Source organism: Thamnophis sirtalis, unplaced genomic scaffold, assembly GCF_051295495.1.
Source record: "Thamnophis sirtalis isolate CommonGarterSnake01/CBP01778 unplaced genomic scaffold, rThaSir2_p1.2 scaffold_10, whole genome shotgun sequence".
In the NCBI taxonomy this organism is placed as follows: domain Eukaryota; kingdom Metazoa; phylum Chordata; class Lepidosauria; order Squamata; family Natricidae; genus Thamnophis; species Thamnophis sirtalis.
The window spans coordinates 56,565,280-56,587,561 of record NW_028261390.1 but is presented as its reverse complement, the minus strand read 5'-3'; the positions used below and the strand labels follow the sequence as shown (position 1 = coordinate 56,587,561).

Here is a 22,282-nt window from a genome sequence, read left to right as displayed (position 1 = left end):
TTTAAAACTTAAAAGATAAAAAAATTAAAAGATTTTATACGTTTTTGTCAGTTTGTATGTTCGCAACGCGCATCATGGCACAGTCCAGCTGGGCGCATTTTAGCCCGGTGCCTCGTGTGAAATCTGCCCGTGTCATCTGCTTGCTAACGCTAGGATTGCGTCCTGGGTTTTAAATAACCAGCAGCCATTGAAATGAAGACATTAGCCGCTTTGTATTTGCTACACCTTTTTAGAGCTGAAAAACAAAACAAAACTGCAGGGCAATCCGCAAAAAAGAAAATAACCGTTTCTTCTCTGATCAGTTGTGACTGAGACAAAAGCTGATCATGACCCCATGTCTTTTTCTTAAACCAGTTAGGTGTCTTCAAGCCATGATTAGCAGGACGTAAGGATATATCCCAGTAGGTCACCGAACAACATTGTTGGGAGATGCTCTAGCTAGCCTGTATAGATTACTAGATTTGTGGTGCAAAACTGGACACAGAGGAAAGGAAAAAGTTCATTTTTTCACCCTCTGTTTACTGCCCTCATCTGATTTTTTGCAGACCAGATATATAACCTTTTTCTATTAGGTTTATTTTACTATCATATTAACACATTGAGGCATAGGTTGAGAGATAGTAATATATGCTATGTTTCATGCTTGAGTCTTACAGCCAAATCCAAGTAACCAATTTTAACTTCACACATCAGAAAAGTTGGAGAAATTCTTCTCCACGGATGAGTGAACCATGTTACATTTTTCTGGGAGAGGATTGGGTGATAACTTTCTACAACTAGAAAATAGCTTATGATTCTGAATTACATAATGCTTTGTCTACTGCAGCAGCCCTAAATTTAAAACAAAATTCTTGGTCACACAAGGAAGAATATTAAGCTAAGAAGATTGATATAATACTATTATGCCTCATTAGTTATTCATTGTTAATCCAGTCACTTCAAAAACCCATGTATATTTCTGAGATCTCTAAACAGCTACTCTAATCCATGAGTGTATAAAAATTAAATGTAATATTACATGCATATTTGGTAGGGTTAATTTGAAAATCTACTGACGCTAACTATTAGCATTGGCATGGTTCACCGACAAAAGGGCGAACGACAAAACCGCGCCCGACTAAACCACGGTGACAAAGCCGCGTGTTCTAAAGCGCTCCAACGAATGAGCGCTGAATCGCGCCGACAACAGCGCTGCGACAGAAGCGCGCTGTAAACCTAAACCTAACCCTAAACGTAACCCTAAATGTAACGCTAAACCTAATCCTAAACCTAACCATAAACCTAACCCTAAACCTAACCCTTACCTTAAGTTAAATCGGCTTTCTGCCAACGAGCTGTTGTAAAGCGCCCTTCTGTCTCCACGCTGTTGTCGCCGCGCTGATGACGTTGCGGTTTTAGCGACGCGGTTTAGTCGGGCACGGTTTTGTCATTCGCCCTTTGTTGGGTCACACATTGGCATATGTTGCACAAGAACAATGAGTCTGTGATTCTGTTTCACTTAAATATTGGGAACCAGTAGTATCTATTATTTTGTTCCCAAGTGAATAGAGGTGTTTTGGATCTGGCATAACCATCTTCTCTCTACCCTTCTTAAACCCAAGCCTTTTCTGGATTACAGTAGTTATATATAATATATAGGTTGGGAAAGGTGGAGGATATATGCCAGAGATGCCTTCCAGGTGTATGGGTGGACAATGTAGGTTGAGAAGATACCTGTGGGTTCACAGGAGGTGCTTCGCAAGTCATAAGGGGCATGAAGGGGGCGACAGGATTAAGGAAGGTGTATGGGGGCAGTATAGATCAGTGGAGCATGCAGGGGATGCGGGTAGAATGGTCTGGATAATATGTGTGTGCCGCCGCCTCCTCTCCCTCTTTATCTAATGTAAATATTCAAATACATATTTATTTCAAATACTTTTGTATGACTAACATTCATTTTCATCTTACTATATTTTGCATAAATGAATTCCATATTTCATCTTGTCCAAAATCTACATCTATAGGCAATCTGCTTATAGGTGGTAAGTGAAATCAGGTCATCAATCTATTCAGTGAATAATGCCATACATCTATCTTTCTAATGCTGTAGTATTAGTCTTAGGGCATAGTGAGGGCACAGAGAATCAATTTAGGGTGTCCAGATGTCAAATATGTAATAGGTATGTGATTTGAGAGAATATTATCCTCTGAAAATTTTAATTTTTGTTGTAAGTCATATTTATATAATTACTGCTTTCTTGCAAAATTTAGTAAGTATAAGGGAAATTGTAAACACATGTGCTTTAAAGAAGTATTCTCCTTAATACATCTCTAACAAAAGGGTAATTTTGGTACTACAGTTATAGCATATGGTCCACAGACACACTCGATACAGAAGTTATATACATTTTCTCCATTTTCTGCGCAATATAGGAAACTCTATCAAAACTGTACCGTATGTCTCTGTGTTCACCATTATGCTTGGAATGACATTATCCCACTAAGTTTGCCCATTGGCCTTGATATTCTATGGAAATTTACTGGGATTTGCACTTTCAGCATCAATTTTGTTTACAATAATAAGCTTGGAGCGGGGGAATGGTACATGACTACAGTCCAAAGATATTTGTTAAATCTTGTTAAAAATGTCTACAGGGAAAAAAGAAGAGAGACAGTTTATTGGGAGGTGGACAAACAGAAGATCTTGAAGACTCTCATCATTTTTAATCCTGATAAATGATTGCCTTGTGAATAGCTACATTTGGCAGAGTAGAAATATTATGGTCAGGTAAAATTTCCCCTGGCCTTCTTTTCCATTCAAAATTCCCATTTGCCCTTTGCCTCCCCCAATTATTTATCTCTCATTTAATTAAACACAACATTGTTTTCTTGTTCTGTACCTCTCCTCTACTGCTTCCCTCCATTTACAATTTTAAAACTGTAAGTAGTTTGGGTCACTGTTGTACAATCAAGTCATTAAAGTTAATCTGATGTGTCTCAAGAAATATGCTTAATTTTGCAGCCACAAATTGTAATAATATATTAGATTTTTTCCCCTTTTGTAGTAAAGATGATGGTGTTAAACCATTCTGAGTTTTGTTCACTAGGGGGCCCTCAAAACTTATATAGATATAGAGTTCTGTTTTAGAAGCAAGACACCAGGGTGGGCTTTTCCATTCCAGAAATTAAAATAGCTTAAAAGAAATGAAAAGTTCATATAACTTTGTGGCAGTCAAATAGGAACACCCATTTGGGATGATCAGAACATGTAGAAGGAATATGGATCTGGACTGATCTTCCTCAAACAGAACTGTCTTGATAAATGAACTGCATACATCAGGATTTTGGGGGAAAAACACGTTGAAAACATCAAAAACTTGTTTATTATTTTTTAATATTTTATTCAATTTTAATAAATTGTCCAGTTGGTGGATATTTTTTCCTTGGAAAAAATGGACTTCTTTCCTAAAGGTTTTGCTTGTATTCATTACTGCTAGAAATTTTTGAGCAAAGTTTTGGGCCAACTGTATCGGTAAGATTATTCTAAATGTTATTTTAATAAGACAGTTACTATAAGTAAAAGATCTGTTGTTTCACATGCTAAGTTTTTGTAGCATCAGAAAAAATATGTTCATTTGTAAGATATATACATTTCTTTTACAGATATGCTATGTGAACACATCAGTATAATAGTATTTTTAGACTTTGGAGGATGCATTTACAATAGAATATGCACATGTACATAATTTACTCATGCATTTTTTATATTTGTATAATGTAATAGTGTTGTATTGAAAACATCTAGCCATTGAAAAAAGGAAGAATTTTTGCTTCATAAAAAAATGAATGCCTAAATGAATGTAAACTCCTGCATGTACATCTTTCTACCTGACTAGTATGTTCTCTTTTAGCTAAATAAAGTTAATTTTCCTGCATTGTCCTTCACTGATTAATGAAATATATTTCCATGTTAACTAGACACAATAGGTTGAGTGATTTCTATACATCTTCCTTGCCACTAGCATGGGAAAAAAGATATACCAACTATCAATTTGTAAAAAAAAAAAAGCCTTTTTCTGAATGTTTTCTGAATTTTGAAATATAAATTCATTTCAGATTGTGTTTCAGGATTACTGTTATAGTTTTATATTAATCTGACATATATAACATGAAGGTCCAACTTTTTCTTCCTTTTGGCGATGTAATTACTAGCTGTAGCCTTTAAATGAAGAGATATACATGGTTTAAAAATAACCCTGTGGGTAATGATGACTTTAAAATGATATTTATCATTCTTTTCCCTCTAACAGTTCAGCAGTCCAGAAGGGACTCCCAGACTTTTCATACTGTGACTCAGTTAACTCTGTTTATACAGCCAACTCCATTCATTCACTGAACTCAATCACACCCTTTGAGGTGGCTGAAAGATTTTAACAGCTTGTCAGGTTACGCTGTCAGATTCATTAAACCTGAACATTTACAATTCTTTGGCATTTTCAATGTGTATATGCATAGAGACATGTACACACAACAGCTGGAAAAAGAGGTGGAGACATCTGGTCATTCAGAAGGCATGCAGCAGTATCCTAGCTGGCGGCCAGTGGATTCTTAAACTATTTCCATCATGTTGATTCACTGGAGAAATGAGCTTCCTGGTTCAGACATGCCAAATTATCAACAGGCTCTTTTGTTCTCTCTGCTCACCTCGGTTTCTCTGGAGTGGCAAGTGCTCAAGGACCAGAAGGAATCTGCTGCTAGGCACTGCTTTTGTGATATATTTGGGCTTCCTTGTCAGTCAAGTAGGTCGGGTTGTACCACAATATAGGAAAGGACTATCAAAAGCAAACTCTTGGAATCTTCAAGATGTTGCTCAACCTCGTTTTTCTGAAATCCCGATGGATGGCACCTGGTCATTTTCTGACCTTGAAAAATCTAAAATGGGGACAGATAACACATCAATGTTGCCTAATGTGGTATACATCACTTTGCGATCCAAGAGAAGGAAACCTGCCAAAATTCGAGGCACTGTGAGGCCCAAGCAAAGAAAGAAGCAAGTATTACCTTTGCAGTATGGGAATAAGAACTCACTAGATGGCATAATCCAACATAAGCCATTTCATGGTACATCTAGGAACAAGAGGAAAGGAGCAGAAGTTCCAGAGAAAGCTAGGCAGAAACAACAGCAGAAAGAAAAACAAATGGCTCAAAATATAAAGCATTGGAGACCTGAAATGATAAGAGGCCTAAATGTTCAGACTAATGTTCAGGAGAGCAATATCAGGATGTACAGCGAGAGTCCCCCTTCTTGGTTGAGTAAAGAGGACATCCTAAGTATGCGTTTTATGGCAGATTCCAAAATAAACAGTATTCAAGAAGTGCCTTCCCAACATGGAGTACTTCTAGTATTCGGGAGAACAGAACTTGATAATAAGTCAGTCAAAGAAGACCTATGCAGTCAAGGTCATTGTGGCATCATCAAGAGACCACTTGAAATGAGTGAAGTGTTCGCTTTCCATTTGGACAGGATCCTAAGGCTGAATCGGACTTTGCCTACCATAAGCAGAAAATTGGAATTTGTACAAGGTAATTAATTTACTCACTGCATTGGAAAAATAGAACATTCTCTCTTAGAGCAAGCTTTTATCCTTCAGTAGCATCAAGAAATAAATGTTATTAAATAGTCAACAGCAGAAGTTGATGTAAATCTTGATGCCTTCCAGATTTTTTGACTGATTCTATTTAACCTCAGAGACCATATCATATGGCAAGAAGCTGTGGGAATTACTGTCCAAAACATCTGGAAGGATTCAGATTGCCGGTATCTACTGCCCAGTCAATTCACAATATAAATTGCTTGAGTAACCAACATTTCAGATATTCAACTAAATTCATTTTCTTAATTTATCAAATGTCACACTATGATTATAATGTTGAGTGGGTGGGTGATCTATTTTATCCTTATCAAATATAAAAATCCATGTATTATTAGAAAATAAAATTGGTCAGGAGAACATGGAGTTATCGGATTACATGAAGAGTCTGGATGCAAAACATGCTTGGAGTTTAATTTCTTTAGCTAGAAAAGTACTGTATGGGCCAGATATTGCTGCCAGGGCATATATGTCATCTAATATTTTAGCTGTGTAGTCTCTATCAGATGTGAGATTTTTGCAAAAGTGCAGAATAAGCCAGTGCTCTTTACAGAGATTGCCAAAGAACTATACCTAGCGATTTGTGTGCTAAGCTTAATTGTAATAATACATTGCAATTCTACTTCAAACAGTGATTTGACAAAGTCAAGAATATAATGAAAATCTTGGTTTTTTTTCACTGCCTTTATACTTTTATTTTTTATTTTAAAAAGCAACCATGAATATACAATATCTGAATTTTCTATAATAGCCATAGAATACTATGAACCATAATTTTAAACATGAACTGCCTAATAAGCACTAAACTTATAAGTGACCTAAATTGTGCACATTCCTTTTTTAAAATCTCACAATGAATGCTCCCTTTCATATTCCACTATATTGCTGAACTATGACTTCAGCTGAAGCAATAGTCATAATATAATTATAGGCAGAGAAGGCTGAAGTACATTTGAATGAAAGAATCCCAAAATAGTTCTCCGTTTTTGTACTGATTCTTTCCTAATGTGGTCACAGTGCTATTTTATGTAAAATTTCTAATCAGTGTGTGTTTTATTAAAGGCAAAGAAAACTAGGAGAAATTGACTAGCAAAACATTCCTATAAGCAGATATAAAAATAGTCTATGTTTTAATGTCACTTTATGGGTCTCTATACTGAAAACATCAATAGTCTGAGTGACTGCTTAATTGTTTCTAAGAAATATTCAGACTCTAAAAGTACAGAAGTCACACTATGCATCTGTTATTTTGGGGGAAGGATTTTAGTGGTACAAAGCTGGTGAAGAGAATGAGGTAGTACGGATTTCAGAGTCCAGGACAGGAAATCATGGTCTGAGGCCCTCTGTAAATTGCTCTTTGAGTAATCATATTAGCAGTTGTTTTTAAGCTGCATAATCATTTGTGATTTTCAAGAAGTAAAAATGACATTTCAGCCTTTTTCATTCTCTAGAAAGATAGAGAACTGTTGCTAGGTGATGATGTGCAAGAGGAAAAGTGGCGATTTTCCTTTTTGTTATTTCATTTATTATTTATATATTTATCAAATTTCTATACTGTCCATCTTACATAAAGTAACTTTGGGCGATTTACATATACAAAATTGTACACTTCTTGTTACGATGTTTCTTAACTATAAATAACATTAAAATGGGAAACCCTATTTACTGTTTTGGATCTTAAATTCCAATCTGAGCTATTGGTAGTTATGCTATGAAAAATAAAGGTAAAGGTTTCCTGTGTTCAGTCGTGTCTTGGAGGCGGTCTTCATCCCTGTTTCTGCCAGCCTTGTCAGAAGATCCTTCTGAGGTCATGTGGTCAGCATGACTATACACCAAGGTGCATAGTGGCGGGATTCAAATAATTTAACAATTGGTTCTCTGCCATAATGACCAGCTGGATAGGCATGGCTCGGTGGTCATGTGACCGTGTGGGCGTAGCCAACTCAACGTCACTCAGGTCGATGCTTTAGCTGCTACAATGTAATAAGGGTTAAGCAGAGAGGCAGTTTCTGTAAGCAGAGCAATAAAGATTAGGCTAGAAAGTACACCAGAATGTTTCCTTTCTGCCTTCCTTACAGGAAAAGTTGGAAAGTTGGAAAAAAACAAAATGAGATTTTTTCCAACAACTGGTTCTCCGAACTGCTTAGAACTGGTTCTCCTGAATAGGTGCAAACTGGCTGAATCCTACCACTGCCTTCCCATTGATATTTATTTATTTACTTGCATTTCCACTCTTTTCAACTACTAGGTGGGCAGGAGCTGGGAAAAATAATGGCAAAATATATCAGCACAAATTAATGGCAACTTTTGGAAGATTTCATTTCTTATAATGAGCATAGACAAATCTCCCAATCTGTTTTGGGTTTTATAGTCTATCTCTAATTTGTTATTCTTATATCAATGTGGTTACTGATGTGACACGTTAGAGAAAAATCTATTAATAGAATTAATTTGTATACTTTTATATATGATTGTGCTATTATATTTATCTAGATATTTCTACTTGTATAGCTAAATTGATTCAGAAAGCCAGACTCAATGAGAATATTAGCTGCTATAATAAATAAATCCACAATTGCCTAATGCTCTATAGATCTCCTTTGTGTCTCTCCCCCCTTAAAATGTTGTGATTTTCTGTATCAGAATAAATGTGGTTTATTAATTTACTTTATAAACCTCACTTATTCAGAGGATCAAATTTAAAATTTAAAAGAGCCGAGGTGGCGCAGTGGTTAGGGTGCAGTACTGCAGGCCACTTCAGCTGACTGTTATCTGCAGTTCAGTGGTTCTAATCTCACCGGCTCAAGGTTGACTCAGCCTTCCATCCTTCCAAGGTGGATGAAATGAGGACCCAGACTGTGGGGGTGATATGCTGACTCTGTAAACCGCTTAGAGAAGGCTGAAAGCCCTATGAAGCGGTATATAAGTCTAACTGCTATTGCTAACTGCTATTGCTAAAATGACAAAAATATAAAAATAAAACAATCACTATTATATAAAATAATAAACATGGAAACCATATTAAAATCAGCAACAGCCAATACAAATAAAGCTTGGAACTAACATCTCAATGTACAATTAACCTATCTCTATATAGAAAGAATACAAAAAGGTAACTACTGCCATATTTCTCTTTCACACAGTGAGCCTCTTACAGATATCACTCATTTTGTGGAAGCCTCCCTTAAGATAACTTGAGCGTACATCTCTTGTTTCTTGTCCGAATTTCTCATCATGTCTGACTTGCTAATAAAATGCTTTGGTTTGTCACTGACTAAATGAATAGTGAACCTATTAAATCACCAAATTATTTTGCTTTGTCTTCTGACATAGCTGCTTTATCATAAAGATAAGTCATGACAATGTTTTTTTTCTAAGATTCATTATTGTTGACAGATCAAAATTTATAAAGGCTTGGAGATGAGAAGGGAAGAAAGTATTTTGCAGTTCTGACTTTCAAAACTATTTATAATTATTATTTAAAACTTGAGAATTGTGTCCTTAGGCTCACATGTGATATTGGCTGAATAAAGATCTTTCTTTTCAAAAGAGGCGCAACAGAACAAACTGGGCTTTAATAAACTACTTGTAGCAAGCACAATGGGAATAGAGAACATGGCTGTTGGGGGTTTCTGATCATAAGTGTGATCGTCCCCATTTAATTAAAATCCAACTCTTAAAAACAAAATCTTGTGAAATCATTACATTTCACAATATTTCTGTGGTTTATATAGAGATGCTTGGCAAGAATGCTGAAATCCAGTTTCAGTATTCTCAGATGAGGCATAAGGCATATCTACACTTAACCTTTCAGATGCTCCCACCCTGTGTTTGTGGCAAATTATCAGTGGTGGGATTCAGCCAGTTCGCACCTGTTCGGGAGAACTGGCTGTTAACTTTTTAAGCAGTTTGAAGAACCAGTAGTTGGCAAAAATCTCCTTTTGTTTCTAATCCTGTAAGGAAGGCAGGAAGGAAACATTCTGGTTTTATTTCTAGCCTAATCTTGATTGCCCTGCTTACAGAAACTGCCTCTCCCCTTAACCCTTATTACATTGTAACTGCTAAGGCGAAGCGCCCATTGACGTGAGTGACGTTGAGTTGGCCACGGCCACCAGTCACGTGACCACTGAGCCACGCCCACCCAATCATTCATTAGGGCAGAGAACCGGTTGTTAAATTATTTGAATCCCACCACTGCAGATTATATAACTCTAAATCAGAGAATGCCAAAAAAATATGCAAAGTATTCTGAGCTGTAGGCTATCAGATCCTTTGTATAGAGTCCTCTTACCTTTCTATAATTGGCAATCACATCCCTTCCTGTGAGCAGGTCTTCTGAAGCCATGCATTTATGCACACTACATACAAGCACCCATACATGCACAAGTATGTGTGTGTGTGTGTCCAGTGGTGGAATTCAGCCAGTTCGCATCACTTTTGGAGAACTGGTTCTGAGCAGTTTAGTAAACTGATTGTTAGAAGAAATCATTAGGGCAGAGAACCAGTTGTTCAATTATTTGAATCCCACCACTGTGAGTGTCTACGTAAAGTTATATATTTGTGTATATGCTCTATAATCCCATATACACATGTATAAACCTTGAAAGAATACACATGCAACTGCAGTTTATTGCAAGGCTAGTTATTTAATGAGCTCATATTCAGAACAACCTTCTTTTGAAACAGTGCAAATGACCATCTGACTCTAATTTTCATTGCATTTGTTTGCTCCGTAATTGGCTTTATACCAATGGAATATGAGAACTTGAAACAGACAGAAGTAGAAACTCAACTAATTCCATTTAGCATATTCCCTGTGTGCAGTGTAAGCAGCAGCAAGAACAAGAAGCATGTTCATGGTGTTACAGCCTGCACCCTTGAAAGGATACATCAGTTTAATTAATATAAGGGATAATGGGGAAAAACTTTATTATGTTTTAATTAATATCTCCAATATTATTTTGTGCCATTCTTCAGATCCAGCCAGGTTTTAAGGGCTTTGCGGAAGGCCTGGAGGATGGTGAGGGTTTGAATCTCCACAGGGAGCTCGTTCCAGAGGGTCGTACTTACTGCGTCGTACCATGTGTACTTACTGCCTGTGACACCTCCGCAATGCTCCAGTTGCTCGCCGGAGTGTCACGCAGGTGGGCGGGCCCTCCGGAGCACCGTACCAGAATGGTACCTGGTGTTCCCAGCAGGCACTGATACACCCATACCAGGGCGTACCGGTTATATCCCACCACTGCTGCCTACCTAATACATTACTAGGAAAAATCATATATAAAAATGAGTATGGATTGTTTATCAAAACAAGCCGTAAGACACCCTTTAAAAAGGTTGAAGTTGTGGGAGACAAAGCAACTTGTTTTGTCCAACATTGCTACTTGTTAATGTACATTTTGCATTTGCATAGATAAATTTCACTTTCGAATTCTTTTGCAATTTCCTAATCATGTTTAAATGAGATCTATATATAATGAACCATTAAGCCAATAAAGTAAAAGACAGTTTGTGGAATCTTTATGGCACTTCAATAAAAAAACAGATGGGAGTCCTCTGACAGCCATTCTCCTCCAACAAATTATAACTGTGTACCAGAATATACCAAATTTGTTGTTCTAATATTAGAAAGTGTAGGCAAGGCACTAAGTTGCTATGGAGACAGAAACCTTCAAAAGCAAAAATAGCTGGTATTTCATCAATGTGGTATTTATCTCCCAACTAGTCACTCCAAAACATTTGCTGCTAACTTGGCATTATCACCTTCCCTGTCCCCACCAATTTTTCAAAGGCTGGATATAAGGACTTTTTGGCTCCATTATTGGCTACTGCTGAATTTAACAGTCATGTAAGACAGTATTCCTGCTCAGCAATTTAGAAGTTAAAACCTAGGACCAGGCTTCCATAGGATAAAAAAAAAAGATGTATTTTATATATTGAAATGTTGAAAATGTTTAGGATAAGATAGACTTCCCTATTTACTGTTTCCATCAATGCAAAAAAGCATCTTTCCCAGGGTCTCTCCAATGGCAAAAAACAGATTTCTTGACTCTCTTATAGTATGGCTGACAATTGTGGGTGATACCCAATGAGAAGACTGTACTAGAGCAAGGGTGTCAAACTGATGGCCCGCTGGTCAGATGCGTCACACGCAGGCCACACCCATCTCAGCTCCACAAAGGGAAAAACATCGCGAAACGTCACGTGACGGCAGTGTGATTCCATGGGTTTGACACCAGTATACTAGAGGATTTCTAAAGTAGGAATGAGCAACTCAGGATTTCCTGGCTGCACATGTAGCCCTATGTATTTTTTTTGTTTGAACATAGTCCCAGATTTTGCTGCCGAATTAGGACAGCAAAAAAAAGTGATAAATATACTAAATATTTGGAGGAGGGGATCCTATCCACTAAGCAAAAAGCAAGATTTTTAAAATATTGATTCTAATCCTCCAATGAAGTCAGTGTATGGCTGTCATGCTTTTATCCCCCAGAGATCAAAATAAATGAAGAAATAAAAAGATGGGGCTCTTGGCTGCAAATAATTTATCCATTCAGCATTTAAAATACTTGCCTCAAGCTCTAGGTTTATTTCATTAGAATTTTGATATTCTTTGAGATGGGCAATTAGCCAGTAGTTTTGTATGTGTTAATTCTTTTAGTTCTAAGTTCACTTTGTTCCCTCCAGCTGTTCATTCACAGCAATTTAGAAACCATTTGGTATTTAATGCGGGATATACACATAATTTCATCTGAAACTAAATGGCATTAGAGCAGGGGGTTGGAACTGGTTCTTTTTAGGTCCTTTCTGCATATGTTAAATAATATAATTGGATGGGGGAAGCGGGAGGAGTCCATACTAGCAATGGGAAGCCTGTTTTAGTGAAGATTTTGAAATATGCATTGTTATGGTAGACTGAATTTGCAAAGTCTGTTTCCCATGAATAACACTCATTTCCTGTACTTCACCTTCACTCCATTTTTTTCAAATGATATTTTTAAGGGATAAAAATAACACATTAATGATCCATTCTTCCTCCCCTTTCCTTTTATCTAGAATGCATGGGTGGAAGGAGAAAAATAGGAAAACAGGAAGGGCCTGATAAATCAGCTTTTGTAAAGCAAGAATGGCTATATGTGCTGAGAAAGCCATTTATGTTTGATTTGCAGTTGGGAAAAAGAACCTTAAGGGCGAAGCAACCAGAAAGGTGTGTGAATATGTGATCACTAGTTTAAATAAAACAGAAAACAGAGGTATCCATTTATTTAGCTTCTGAAATATGAGAATAGAGCAAAAAACTTGTATCTCCTCTTGCCATAAGAGATGAGCAAATCCAGCCATTTTTTTCTTTTGTTTGGGAATTGGTCAATATGGCTTAATATATTTCAATTTCTAAATTTGGTTGTCCCATTCCCACCCAAATTTGAGATATTTCCTCTTTTTAAATGTATGTATTTGTACACAATGAATTCAGAAAATTGACAATATACTGTAGAGTAATTGAATTTCCAGTTTATATATCGGATACAAAAATGCAATACGTTGCGTTGTGGTGTTAAAGAAATTGTTCCAGGATGTAAGGTGTTCATCTTAAACAGTCAATTGTCAATTAAATTGTCAATGCCAAGACGTGCTCCAGGTGTTTTAGATTTACATCCAAAGTTCCCATTACTATTGGTACAGTGGTGGGTTTCCAAATTTTTTACTACTGGTTCGCTCGTGTGCTTGTGAGCACTCTGCATGCGCAGACGTGTCCGGGCAGGTAGGCGGATCCCCCCACTGCTGCTACTACCGGTTCGCCCGATCCAGGACGAACCGGGAGCAACCCACCTCTGTATTGGTACTATCTTTGCTTTGTGTTGCCACAGTCTTTCTAATTATATTTGTAGGTCTTTTTATTTTGTATTTTTGCTACAATTTGCAGGTACTGCAATGTCCACTATGCATGTTTGTTTGTTTTTTGTCTTTTTAATAATTGTTAAGTCTCAGGAATTATGTCGCAGATGCTTATCTGTTTGAATTCTAAAGTCCCAGAGCAAAACAAAAAAACGAAATTTTTCATTTTTTATTACTTTTTTATTGTGTGGTCCCAATTCTAGCCTGCAGGCAAATGGTATTTCTTCCAAATATTATTATCATATTCTGCAACGGATGCAGATGGATGCAGATGTTCAGCATATTAACCTGCACATGACGTACAGAGATAGGGCTTTGCAATACTTTGGGTCTGCTATCCAAGAGTGCTTTATGTGGTGCAGGAATGTAAAAGAATTTTGATACGAGGAGAAGGCATAGCTGCTTTACACCGATACTATTTCAAGCAACATCTTTAAAATAATGTGATTGAAATTATGCATGACCATTCTGCACACTGATTTGAACAGTTTTAATTTTTGCATACTCACTGTTGGTTCCTCTTTGAAAGTAGTAGTGCCATATATTTTATTCATATCTTTTGGCTAGAATTCTATCCATTTAAAAACTAAAAACATTTGAGACACTAATGTAAACTTATTTGTTATAAGTTGATATTCCCTGCTTGGTCATTCATAGTTACATTCCAATAAATAAATGGATGGATGGATGGATGGATGGATGGATGGATGGATGGATGGATAGATAGATAGATAGATAGATAGATAGATAGATAGATAGATAGATAGATAGATAGATAGATAGATAGATAGGTATTGTTTTGCAATTTTTGAATAAGCTACCAAGATTTATATCAGGAGCAAATCAGTCAAACTATTTTTAATTTCAATAAATCTTCTTAAGCATCAGAGCTCTTTTTAAGCAGAGCACAATTGTAGGTAGAAGCCAGCTGCTACTGGAAACAATTAAAGTCTGGTGTTCTTCCTTGACTGAAATAGCTTCTTTAGATGTGGAATATAACCATATTAACTAAGGAAAAGAAAATCATTGCCAGTTGGTTTTCATCTTACCACATCTATATTATGCCCATTTACTAACATTGTTTCTAACTATTTCAATTTGAGACAAGATCTAAAGAATAGTCAAGGATTATATCTAAATTCCACTGACAGTTCACATTGGTATTCTAAATGTTTTTACTTGAGATGATGGACCACGCCCTGTCATTCTTTGGGATCCCTCCTTGGCTCCGACAGACAACGAGACTCATTCTTCACTGAGACTCACCTGGGGAGCCTACAAGAAGCAACTGAAGGAAAAGTGCTGGCAAAACGGCAAAGTACCCAAAGCAGAATGGGGATGTACCGATATCCATTACCATGAATGGTCCAAGATGGCACTTCTTGATTTTCTTTTACAGGTGAGAAAAATATATCCAAAGCTATACAGAGCTTGTAGGTCTGCACATATTCTCCCCTTATTAGAGAGATTGCCAGGGAGGGCAGACAATTTTTATCTAGGCTTTCTCCCCCAGGACACTAACCCGGTTACCACGTATGCAGTGGCAAAGTTCTGTGCTACTGCAATGTCCATAAGAAAGAAATTGGCTACAGAAATATAGTTGTCATCTTGTACCAATTATCTGGACATACCTCTAACAATTTCTGGACCATTATGTTATTATCCACTTTTAATGTCAATACCGTATTTTCACGACCAAAAGCCGCACCGGATTATAAGCCGCAGTATCAATTAACGTTAATTTTTCAAACTTTTTCCACATATAAAGCGCACCGGGTTATAAGCCGCACATTTCCCGACGCTTCTGGACATCTGTTGCAGTCGCGAGGAGCGGCACGAGGGTTCTTGGCGCTCTGGGGGGCGCCGAGGGCGGCTGGGAGGGGCGCGCGGCTTGGTTTCTCCTCCCTGGACGTCGCAGCGGCGGCCCCGGGCGCACCGATCTCTGTGTTTTTCGCATCGGGGCATGCTCTTGCAGCGCGCCCCGATGCGAAAGGCACTGGGATCGGTGAGTTTGGGGCTGCTGCTGCGGCGTCCAGGGAGGGGAGGCCGGGCCGCGCGCTTCTCCCAGCTGCTTTCGGTGTTTCCTGGAGCGCCGGGAGCCTTCGTGCCGCTCCTCGCGACTGCAACAGATGTCCAGAAGCGGCTTTTGGGGCTGGTGGGGATTGGATTTCCGGCTCGGTGGCCCCTGTCGCTTCTGGACGTCTGTTGCGGTTGTGGGGAGCCGAGGAGAGTGTGGAGTGGAGCGCGCGACGGTTCTTGGCGCTCCGGGAGGCGGGAGAGGCGCGCGGTTTGATTTCTCCTCCCTGGACGTCACCGATCTCTGTGTTTTTCGCATCGGGGCGTGCTGCAAGAGCATGCCCCGATGCGAAGGGCGCGGGGATCGGTGCGCTTGGGGCTGCTGCTGCGGCGTCCAGGGAGGAGAGGCCGGGCCGCGCGCCTCTCCCGCTTCCCGGAGCGCCGGGGGCCGTCGCGCGCTCTTCTCCGCGCTCTCCTCGGCTCCTCACAGCTGCGGTGGACGTCCAGAGGCGACAGGGGCTGTCGAGCTGGGGGTCCGGTCCCCATTGGCCCCAGGGGCCGCTTCTGGACATCTGTTGCAGTCGCGAGGAGCAAAGCAGCTGGGAGATCTTTTTCCACATATAAAGCGCACCGGGTTATAAGCCGCACTGCCGATTTTGGATCAAATTTTAGGATTTTCAGTGCGGCTTATGGTCGTGAAAATACGGTACTTTTTAATTATATTTTAATGTTAATATTTTTTAATATAGTGTAAAAACTAATGTGTATTGCTGGTCTTTGACCGTAATAAAGATTTTACTTACTTACTACTTATCCAAAGAGATGTGTTGAGAGTATGTAAGTTGTTCAGCAGCACTTTTTTTAAAGGAGTAAACAATATTTTTTTTTGAAATTTATGTGACCAACTCACACAGTAATTAGAAACACTTGTCGTTATTACAGGAGAAATGGTTAATGAGATGTAAGATTAAGTTTTAGAAGAGATGTTAAAAGAGCGGTGAAGAATCTGTGGCCTAAAGTTTCATTGACCTACGAACCTTTATTTTATGGTCCCACACATCTATCTCTAATTGCACTTCTGACATTTGATGGAGCTGCTTCTTATTCAAAAATTGTAGGAGGCATCTGGGGTGAACATTTTAGCCATTACTCAAGTTGTCTAAGTAACAGGTCAAGTTACTCCATTCTGCTTTACTAATACCCTTTTGTCATGTGATTAGGCTGTCTCCAACTGGAATTCAGTACTTATAAGTGTAATTGAACAGATTAATAAAATGTGTCTCTTTTGGGATTTCTTGCAAGTAGCAGTAGTGGAGACAACTGCTCAAAGAGCCCAGTTCTGTCTTTATGGCCTGTGGTGCTAAGAAATAGTCCATGGAGTATGGAAAATAGCATGGCTACATAAAATTTAATAGAAAATCTGCACTGTGTTCATTTGAAACATACACAGAAACATGTAGCTGGAAGAAATTTGCTTCCTTCCCCCCAGTTTAAACTGATCTTCTGTGTAGCATAGAAAAAGTGATTGTGTTTAAAAACTGGTCTACTACTATTTTTTTAAAAACAAAATTAAATTGATATATACAGTATAAGGTAATTTATATGATGCCTGACTGATCCTTTATGAAGTCAGAAGATATAGAAGTGACCTGAGTATAGGATAGGTGTTGTGGCCCAGCAGGAGCCGTTGGAGCTGCCACCAGACTCCGACAGCGAGGGGCCCTATGAGTCGGCTCTGGAGGATGTGGAGGACCCTGGACAGGGTTCTGACTCCAAGCAGGGCGCAGAGAGGCTGGTTGGGCACCAGGAGGCACCTCAGCCTTGGACCAGTAGGGAGGAGACAAGGGAGAGTGAGCCGGAAGCTAGTAGTGAGTTTTTCCTGGATGCACGCCATCGAAGAGCTAATAGGCGTCAGGCACAATTACGCAATTACAGGAGGTGATTGCACTCAGCTGGTGGTCATTAGGCTCCTCTCCAGACTATAAAAAGCTACTCGTGCACACGCCCCTCCTTGCAGAAGTCAACACAGAATCGAATGTCGGAGAACTTTGTAGGAGCTTGGCAGGCTGGATTGCTGCCAAGCCTTATCTGTGTTTATTGCTGCCCAAGCTTGTCTGTGCTGGGTTGCTGCCAAGGACCTGTTGTCTGTTAATTAAATGCCGTAATTTATCTCTGGCTCGGAGTGTGCTTTGGTTTGGAACGAGGGGGGTCAGAACAGGTAGGGCATGTTTCTCAGTTGCCTGAAGAGGTCAGTAATATTTGGGCAGACCTCAGCTTTTGACTATCTCATTACAGGTAGCCTTTGACCTACTAGCAACCTTCCTAGTGATAATCCAATACACATTACATCACATTGGGTGTTATCTGGACAGTGTTGATATGGATCCACTAATATGAATCTGTGAATTGGCCAAATGGAGAAGGGTTAGATGTGAAAAGAGTCTACAACATATTCATTTGCCTATAATGAGACAGATTAAGTGGCACTTGCCATAGCATTAATTCTGAATATATATTACAGGTAGTCCTTGATTTACAACAGTTCATTTAGTTACCAAAGTTACAGCAGTGCTGAAAAAAATGACTTATCACCAGTGGTGGGCTACTACGGGTTCGCCCGGGTTCAGGAGAACCCGTAACTAACGTGGCTAGTTTGGAGAACCTCCAAATCCCACCCCTGACTGGCCCCTCCCACCCCACCCCGCCCCTCCCAGGAGTCTCCACATGGCCAGCTTTGGATGCGAGGTAAGGGCAGGGCCTGCGCAGAGGCTGGGAGGACGGGGGATGGGGGTGGAACAGGCCTTCCAGAAGCTTGAGGAAAGCTTCCAGAGCCTGGGGAAGGCGAAAACACCCCCCTTCCCACTGTGGTGCAGGAGACCAACTCGGCCACACCCGCCATGGTCATGCCCGTTGTTGAAATTTTTGAATGCTTATGACCATTTTTCACTGCAGCATCTCCATGGTCATGTGATCAAAATTCATATGCTTAGCAACTGACTCATATTTATGATGGTTGCAGTGTCATGGGGTTTCCTTTTGCAGCCTTCTGACAAGCAAAGCCAATGGACAAGCCCGATTCACTTAACAACCAGTTACTAAATAACTGCAGGGATTCACTCAACAACTGTGATAAGAAAGGTTGTAAAATGGAGCATAATTCATTTAACAAATGTCTCCCTTAGCAACAGAAATTTTGGGCTCAATTGGAGTCGTTGAGGACTATCTGTATTCACATTGTTGTGCTAGCATTATAGACTATGTCCATGGGGGAAAGAAGTGTCGGGAAAAGAGATAAATCACTATTATAAAACTGGGAGAGATGAATACAGATTTAAGCTCCCTCTGCTGTGGCCTGTATGATTGAGAGTTTCACCTTAATACTTTTTCATGAAAGCAGCAGTTGTCCATGTCTATGCACATTTTTGTGGCGCCCTCATAAACCTAAAAAGGAACTGTTTATATGAGTCCATGATTCATGATGGTAACAAAACTTTATTCAATTTCAGATCTATCATCGCTTGGATAAGAACTGTTGTGGATTCAAACCACGTAAAGAGGATTCCTGTGTTCAGAAAGGGCTAAATCGGCAATGCGATGACCAAGACAACATAGCATTGACTCACATTATTCAGAGAAAGGATGACCCAAGGCATTTGGTCTTTATACATAATAAAGGTTTCTTTGACAGAGGTGAAGATAATCTGGATTTCAAAATATTGCAAGGCATTAACGAGTAAGTTCATTTTCTAAGAAAGGCATTTCAGAATGGTTTACAAATGTTAGCTTATTTGACCCCAACAATCTGGGTTCTCATTTTACTGACCTCAGAAAGATGGCTGGCTGAGTCAGAATTGAACTCCTGGCAATGTGCAGAGTCAGCCTGCAATACTGCATTCGGACCACTGCACTGCCATGGCTCTTTCACAATTGCTTTATGGGGGTGGGGGTGGTGCAGTGGTGGGTTTCAAATTTTTTTGGAACCTACTCTGTGGGTGTGGCCTCCTTTCTGGGAGTGGCTTGCCAGCCATGTGACCTGGTGGGGGTGGCTTGCCGGCCATGTGTTTTCTCTCTCTCTCTCTCTCTCCTTTCTTTTATCTCTGTCCCTTTTTCCTTTTTTTCTTTCATCTCTCTCTCACTTTTTCTTTCTTTTTTCTTTTTTTCTTTCTTTCTTCCTTTCTTTCTCTTTCTCTCTCTCTGTGAGTCTGTCTGTGTGTGTGTGTCTGTGTGTTTGTGTGTGTGTGTGTGTGTGTGTGTGTGTCAGTGGTGGGTTTCAAATTTTTTTGGAACCTCTTCTGTAGGTGTGGCCTGCTTTCTGGGTCCACTGGTAGAACCTCTTCTAGCCGGTTTGGTAGATTTCACGAACTGGTTCTACCGAACTGGTGCGAACTGATAGGAACCCACCTCTGGGGTGGGGACAGTACACCATGCCATTAATGCTGACTGTGATATGGACCAGCTTGATTCCCAATATCTTTTCAAATATCAGATATTCAGAATAATTAATATTCCAGCTTTCATTAAAATTTCAAGAGTTTTTAAATATATGGGAACCAGAAGATAAAATGAAAGAACTGTGTGGCATTTAATGCCTGAAGAGAGATTGAGTGTCTTGAAAATTCACAGGTATAAGAAGACATGGTTATCCTTGCCAGATTTTTTCCCTGAGTGTCTCTATATATTATGTTTAATCACTGCCCTTTGCTGTCTTTATTAACCTTCTGATGGCAAACTGTCTACAAAGTGCTTCTTCACCTTGTGCCTATATTTATTTTACTTTGATTTTTAAATATCAGGAACACTTTCACCGATTTTACTATTTTACTACTGGCTTGTTATTATTAAATTTTCATGCATTATATAGATTGACCTAAACCTGCCTCATTTACAGTTTGTATGGTCTTAATTTCACTACTGCAAATGAAATAGCGATATGGTACTTAAATTAATTTGCATGGGTTTATTCAATTTCAGGTTTCCCGAATCTGCTATTTCTGTGTTGAAAAGTCATCATTTGCGGGAAAAACTTCTTCAGTCATTATTCCTGGACAGAGTTTTTTGGGATAGCCAAGGAGGGCGTCAAGGCATTGAAAAGTTGATTGATGTTGTAGAGCAGAGAGCCAAAATACTTCTCACCTACATTAATGCTCATGGAGCAAAAATATACCCAATGAATGAATGAGTCCGAAATCATTAAAGACAGACACACACTTATGAAAAAGGTCTTAATGTATTTATGTTGTAATTCTATATACTTGGCTGAATACAAATTCAATGAAGTTTATGATCTTATTTGTACATTGATTCTGACAAACATCAAACATATGGGAATTAATTATCAGATTTCACATTTAAAAAATACATGTTGTTGTTCATCTATATATAAATAAAATGTTCGTTTGTTCAAAATCTTAAATCTCCGAAAGTTCTTCAACCGATTGCTTTGAAATTTTGACACAACGTTGCATTCAAATACATGTGAGTTTTTATATACCTATATAGATGTCACACCTGTGATAGGTAAAAACATGTTTTTTTGAAAACCAGCGTCATCTGTTGGATGTAAAAGCAACACACGCTATACTAAATATTTCATGATTCCATTTCAATGTTTTCGATTGCATTGTTATATTGAATTTTCATAGATTTTGATTTATTTTCATTTTGATTTAATTATTTCGTGTGACATTGCATTGGAATTGAGCTGTGTCATTTACCATAGCGTTCATTTCGTGAGTATAATATATTCGGAACAGTTCGGCCTCTCTCCAGCTTCATCCCGACGGTCCCTTTATATGTGTGGTTGGGCTGTGGCCGCAGTCTTTCCCCTTTCCGCCCCTCCTCTGATGACCTTCGGCCATTTCCGCCAAGGGGAGCCAAAGTCCTTTGGCCTCCCCCTCCCCTCTCTCCCCTCCCCTCCCACTGGGCCTCACCAAGGTGGCTCCGATGGGGGCGGTGGCAGCGGTGGCAGCCTGAGGCGCAGCGGGGTTGGGGCAGCTGCTGGATGCCCTGTGAGGCGGTGGCTGCAGTGGCAGCAGCATCTCTGGATGGGACCGCAGCCGGCGGGGGCTGCTTCACGTCCACGTCACCAGGGGCAGCTCCTTCCTCCTCCTGCTCCTCAGGGGACCCCGGCCGCCTCCTCTTGCCACTGCCGCTGAGGGAAGCTGGGTCAGGGGTGGTCGCCGCCACCTCCTCCTCTCCTCCTCAGCCAGGCCGGGGCGGCACCTGAGGGAGGCGTCGTCGGTGGCGTCGTTGGGCCTTCCTCCCGTTGGCCCCAAATGCAGCAGCAGCAGCAGCAGCCTAACTCAGCCGTGGAGGCCGAGAGAGGAAGATGATGGCATAGCCTGCGATGCTGCCTCGGCGGGCTGGCAGCAGTAGCAGTGGTACCGGCTTGGAAGAGTTCCCGCCTGGCCTGCTGGCCCAGCAGCCACCGCCTCCCCCGGCCTCCACCGCCGCCTCCATCTTGGTCTCCTCCTGCCCTCCCAGGGCCCCTCTACCACAGAGCCTGCTGCTGTTTTCGCAGGGAGGAGGAGGCGTCAGGGGTCCGGCGGACGCCCAGTCGAAGAAGAAGAGCAGCTTCCAGATCACCAGCATGACCCCGGTGCAGATCTCGGTCAGTCCAGCCTTGGACCAGTGGGGAGGAGACAAGGGAGTGTGATCTGGATGTCAGCAGTGAGTTGTTCCTGGATGCCTGGCACCGGAGAGCTAATAGGCATAAGGAACAATTACGCAGTTACAGGAGG

The 22,282-nt window shown here is 40.1% G+C and overlaps 1 protein-coding gene across 1 annotated transcript; it reads left to right on the top strand.

Annotated features, from left to right (window-relative positions):
• Nucleotides 1–3,215: 3,215 nt before the first annotated feature.
• Nucleotides 3,216–20,939, top strand: GASK1B (golgi associated kinase 1B). The gene is made up of 5 exons (XM_087724656.1): nt 3,216–3,511; nt 4,290–5,562; nt 14,711–14,925; nt 19,049–19,275; nt 20,514–20,939. The coding sequence occupies exons 2-5, from the start codon at nt 4,623–4,625 to the stop codon at nt 20,719–20,721; spliced, it is 1,590 nt and encodes a 529-aa protein (XP_087580782.1). The 5' UTR covers nt 3,216–3,511; nt 4,290–4,622; the 3' UTR covers nt 20,722–20,939.
• Nucleotides 20,940–22,282: the final 1,343 nt, after the last annotated feature.

What these genes read in the sequence shown, in the direction of transcription:
- GASK1B (XM_087724656.1), top strand. Translation starts at nt 4,623, where the DNA reads ATGAGCTTCCTGGTTCAGACATGCCAAATTATCAACAGGCTCTTTTGT. An exon ending in AAAATTGGAATTTGTACAAG is followed by an intron (nt 5,563 to 14,710) that starts GTAATTAATTTA and finishes TTTTTACTTGAG; the next exon opens with ATGATGGACCACGCCCTGTC. An exon ending in TTCTTGATTTTCTTTTACAG is followed by an intron (nt 14,926 to 19,048) that starts GTGAGAAAAATA and finishes ATTCAATTTCAG; the next exon opens with ATCTATCATCGCTTGGATAA.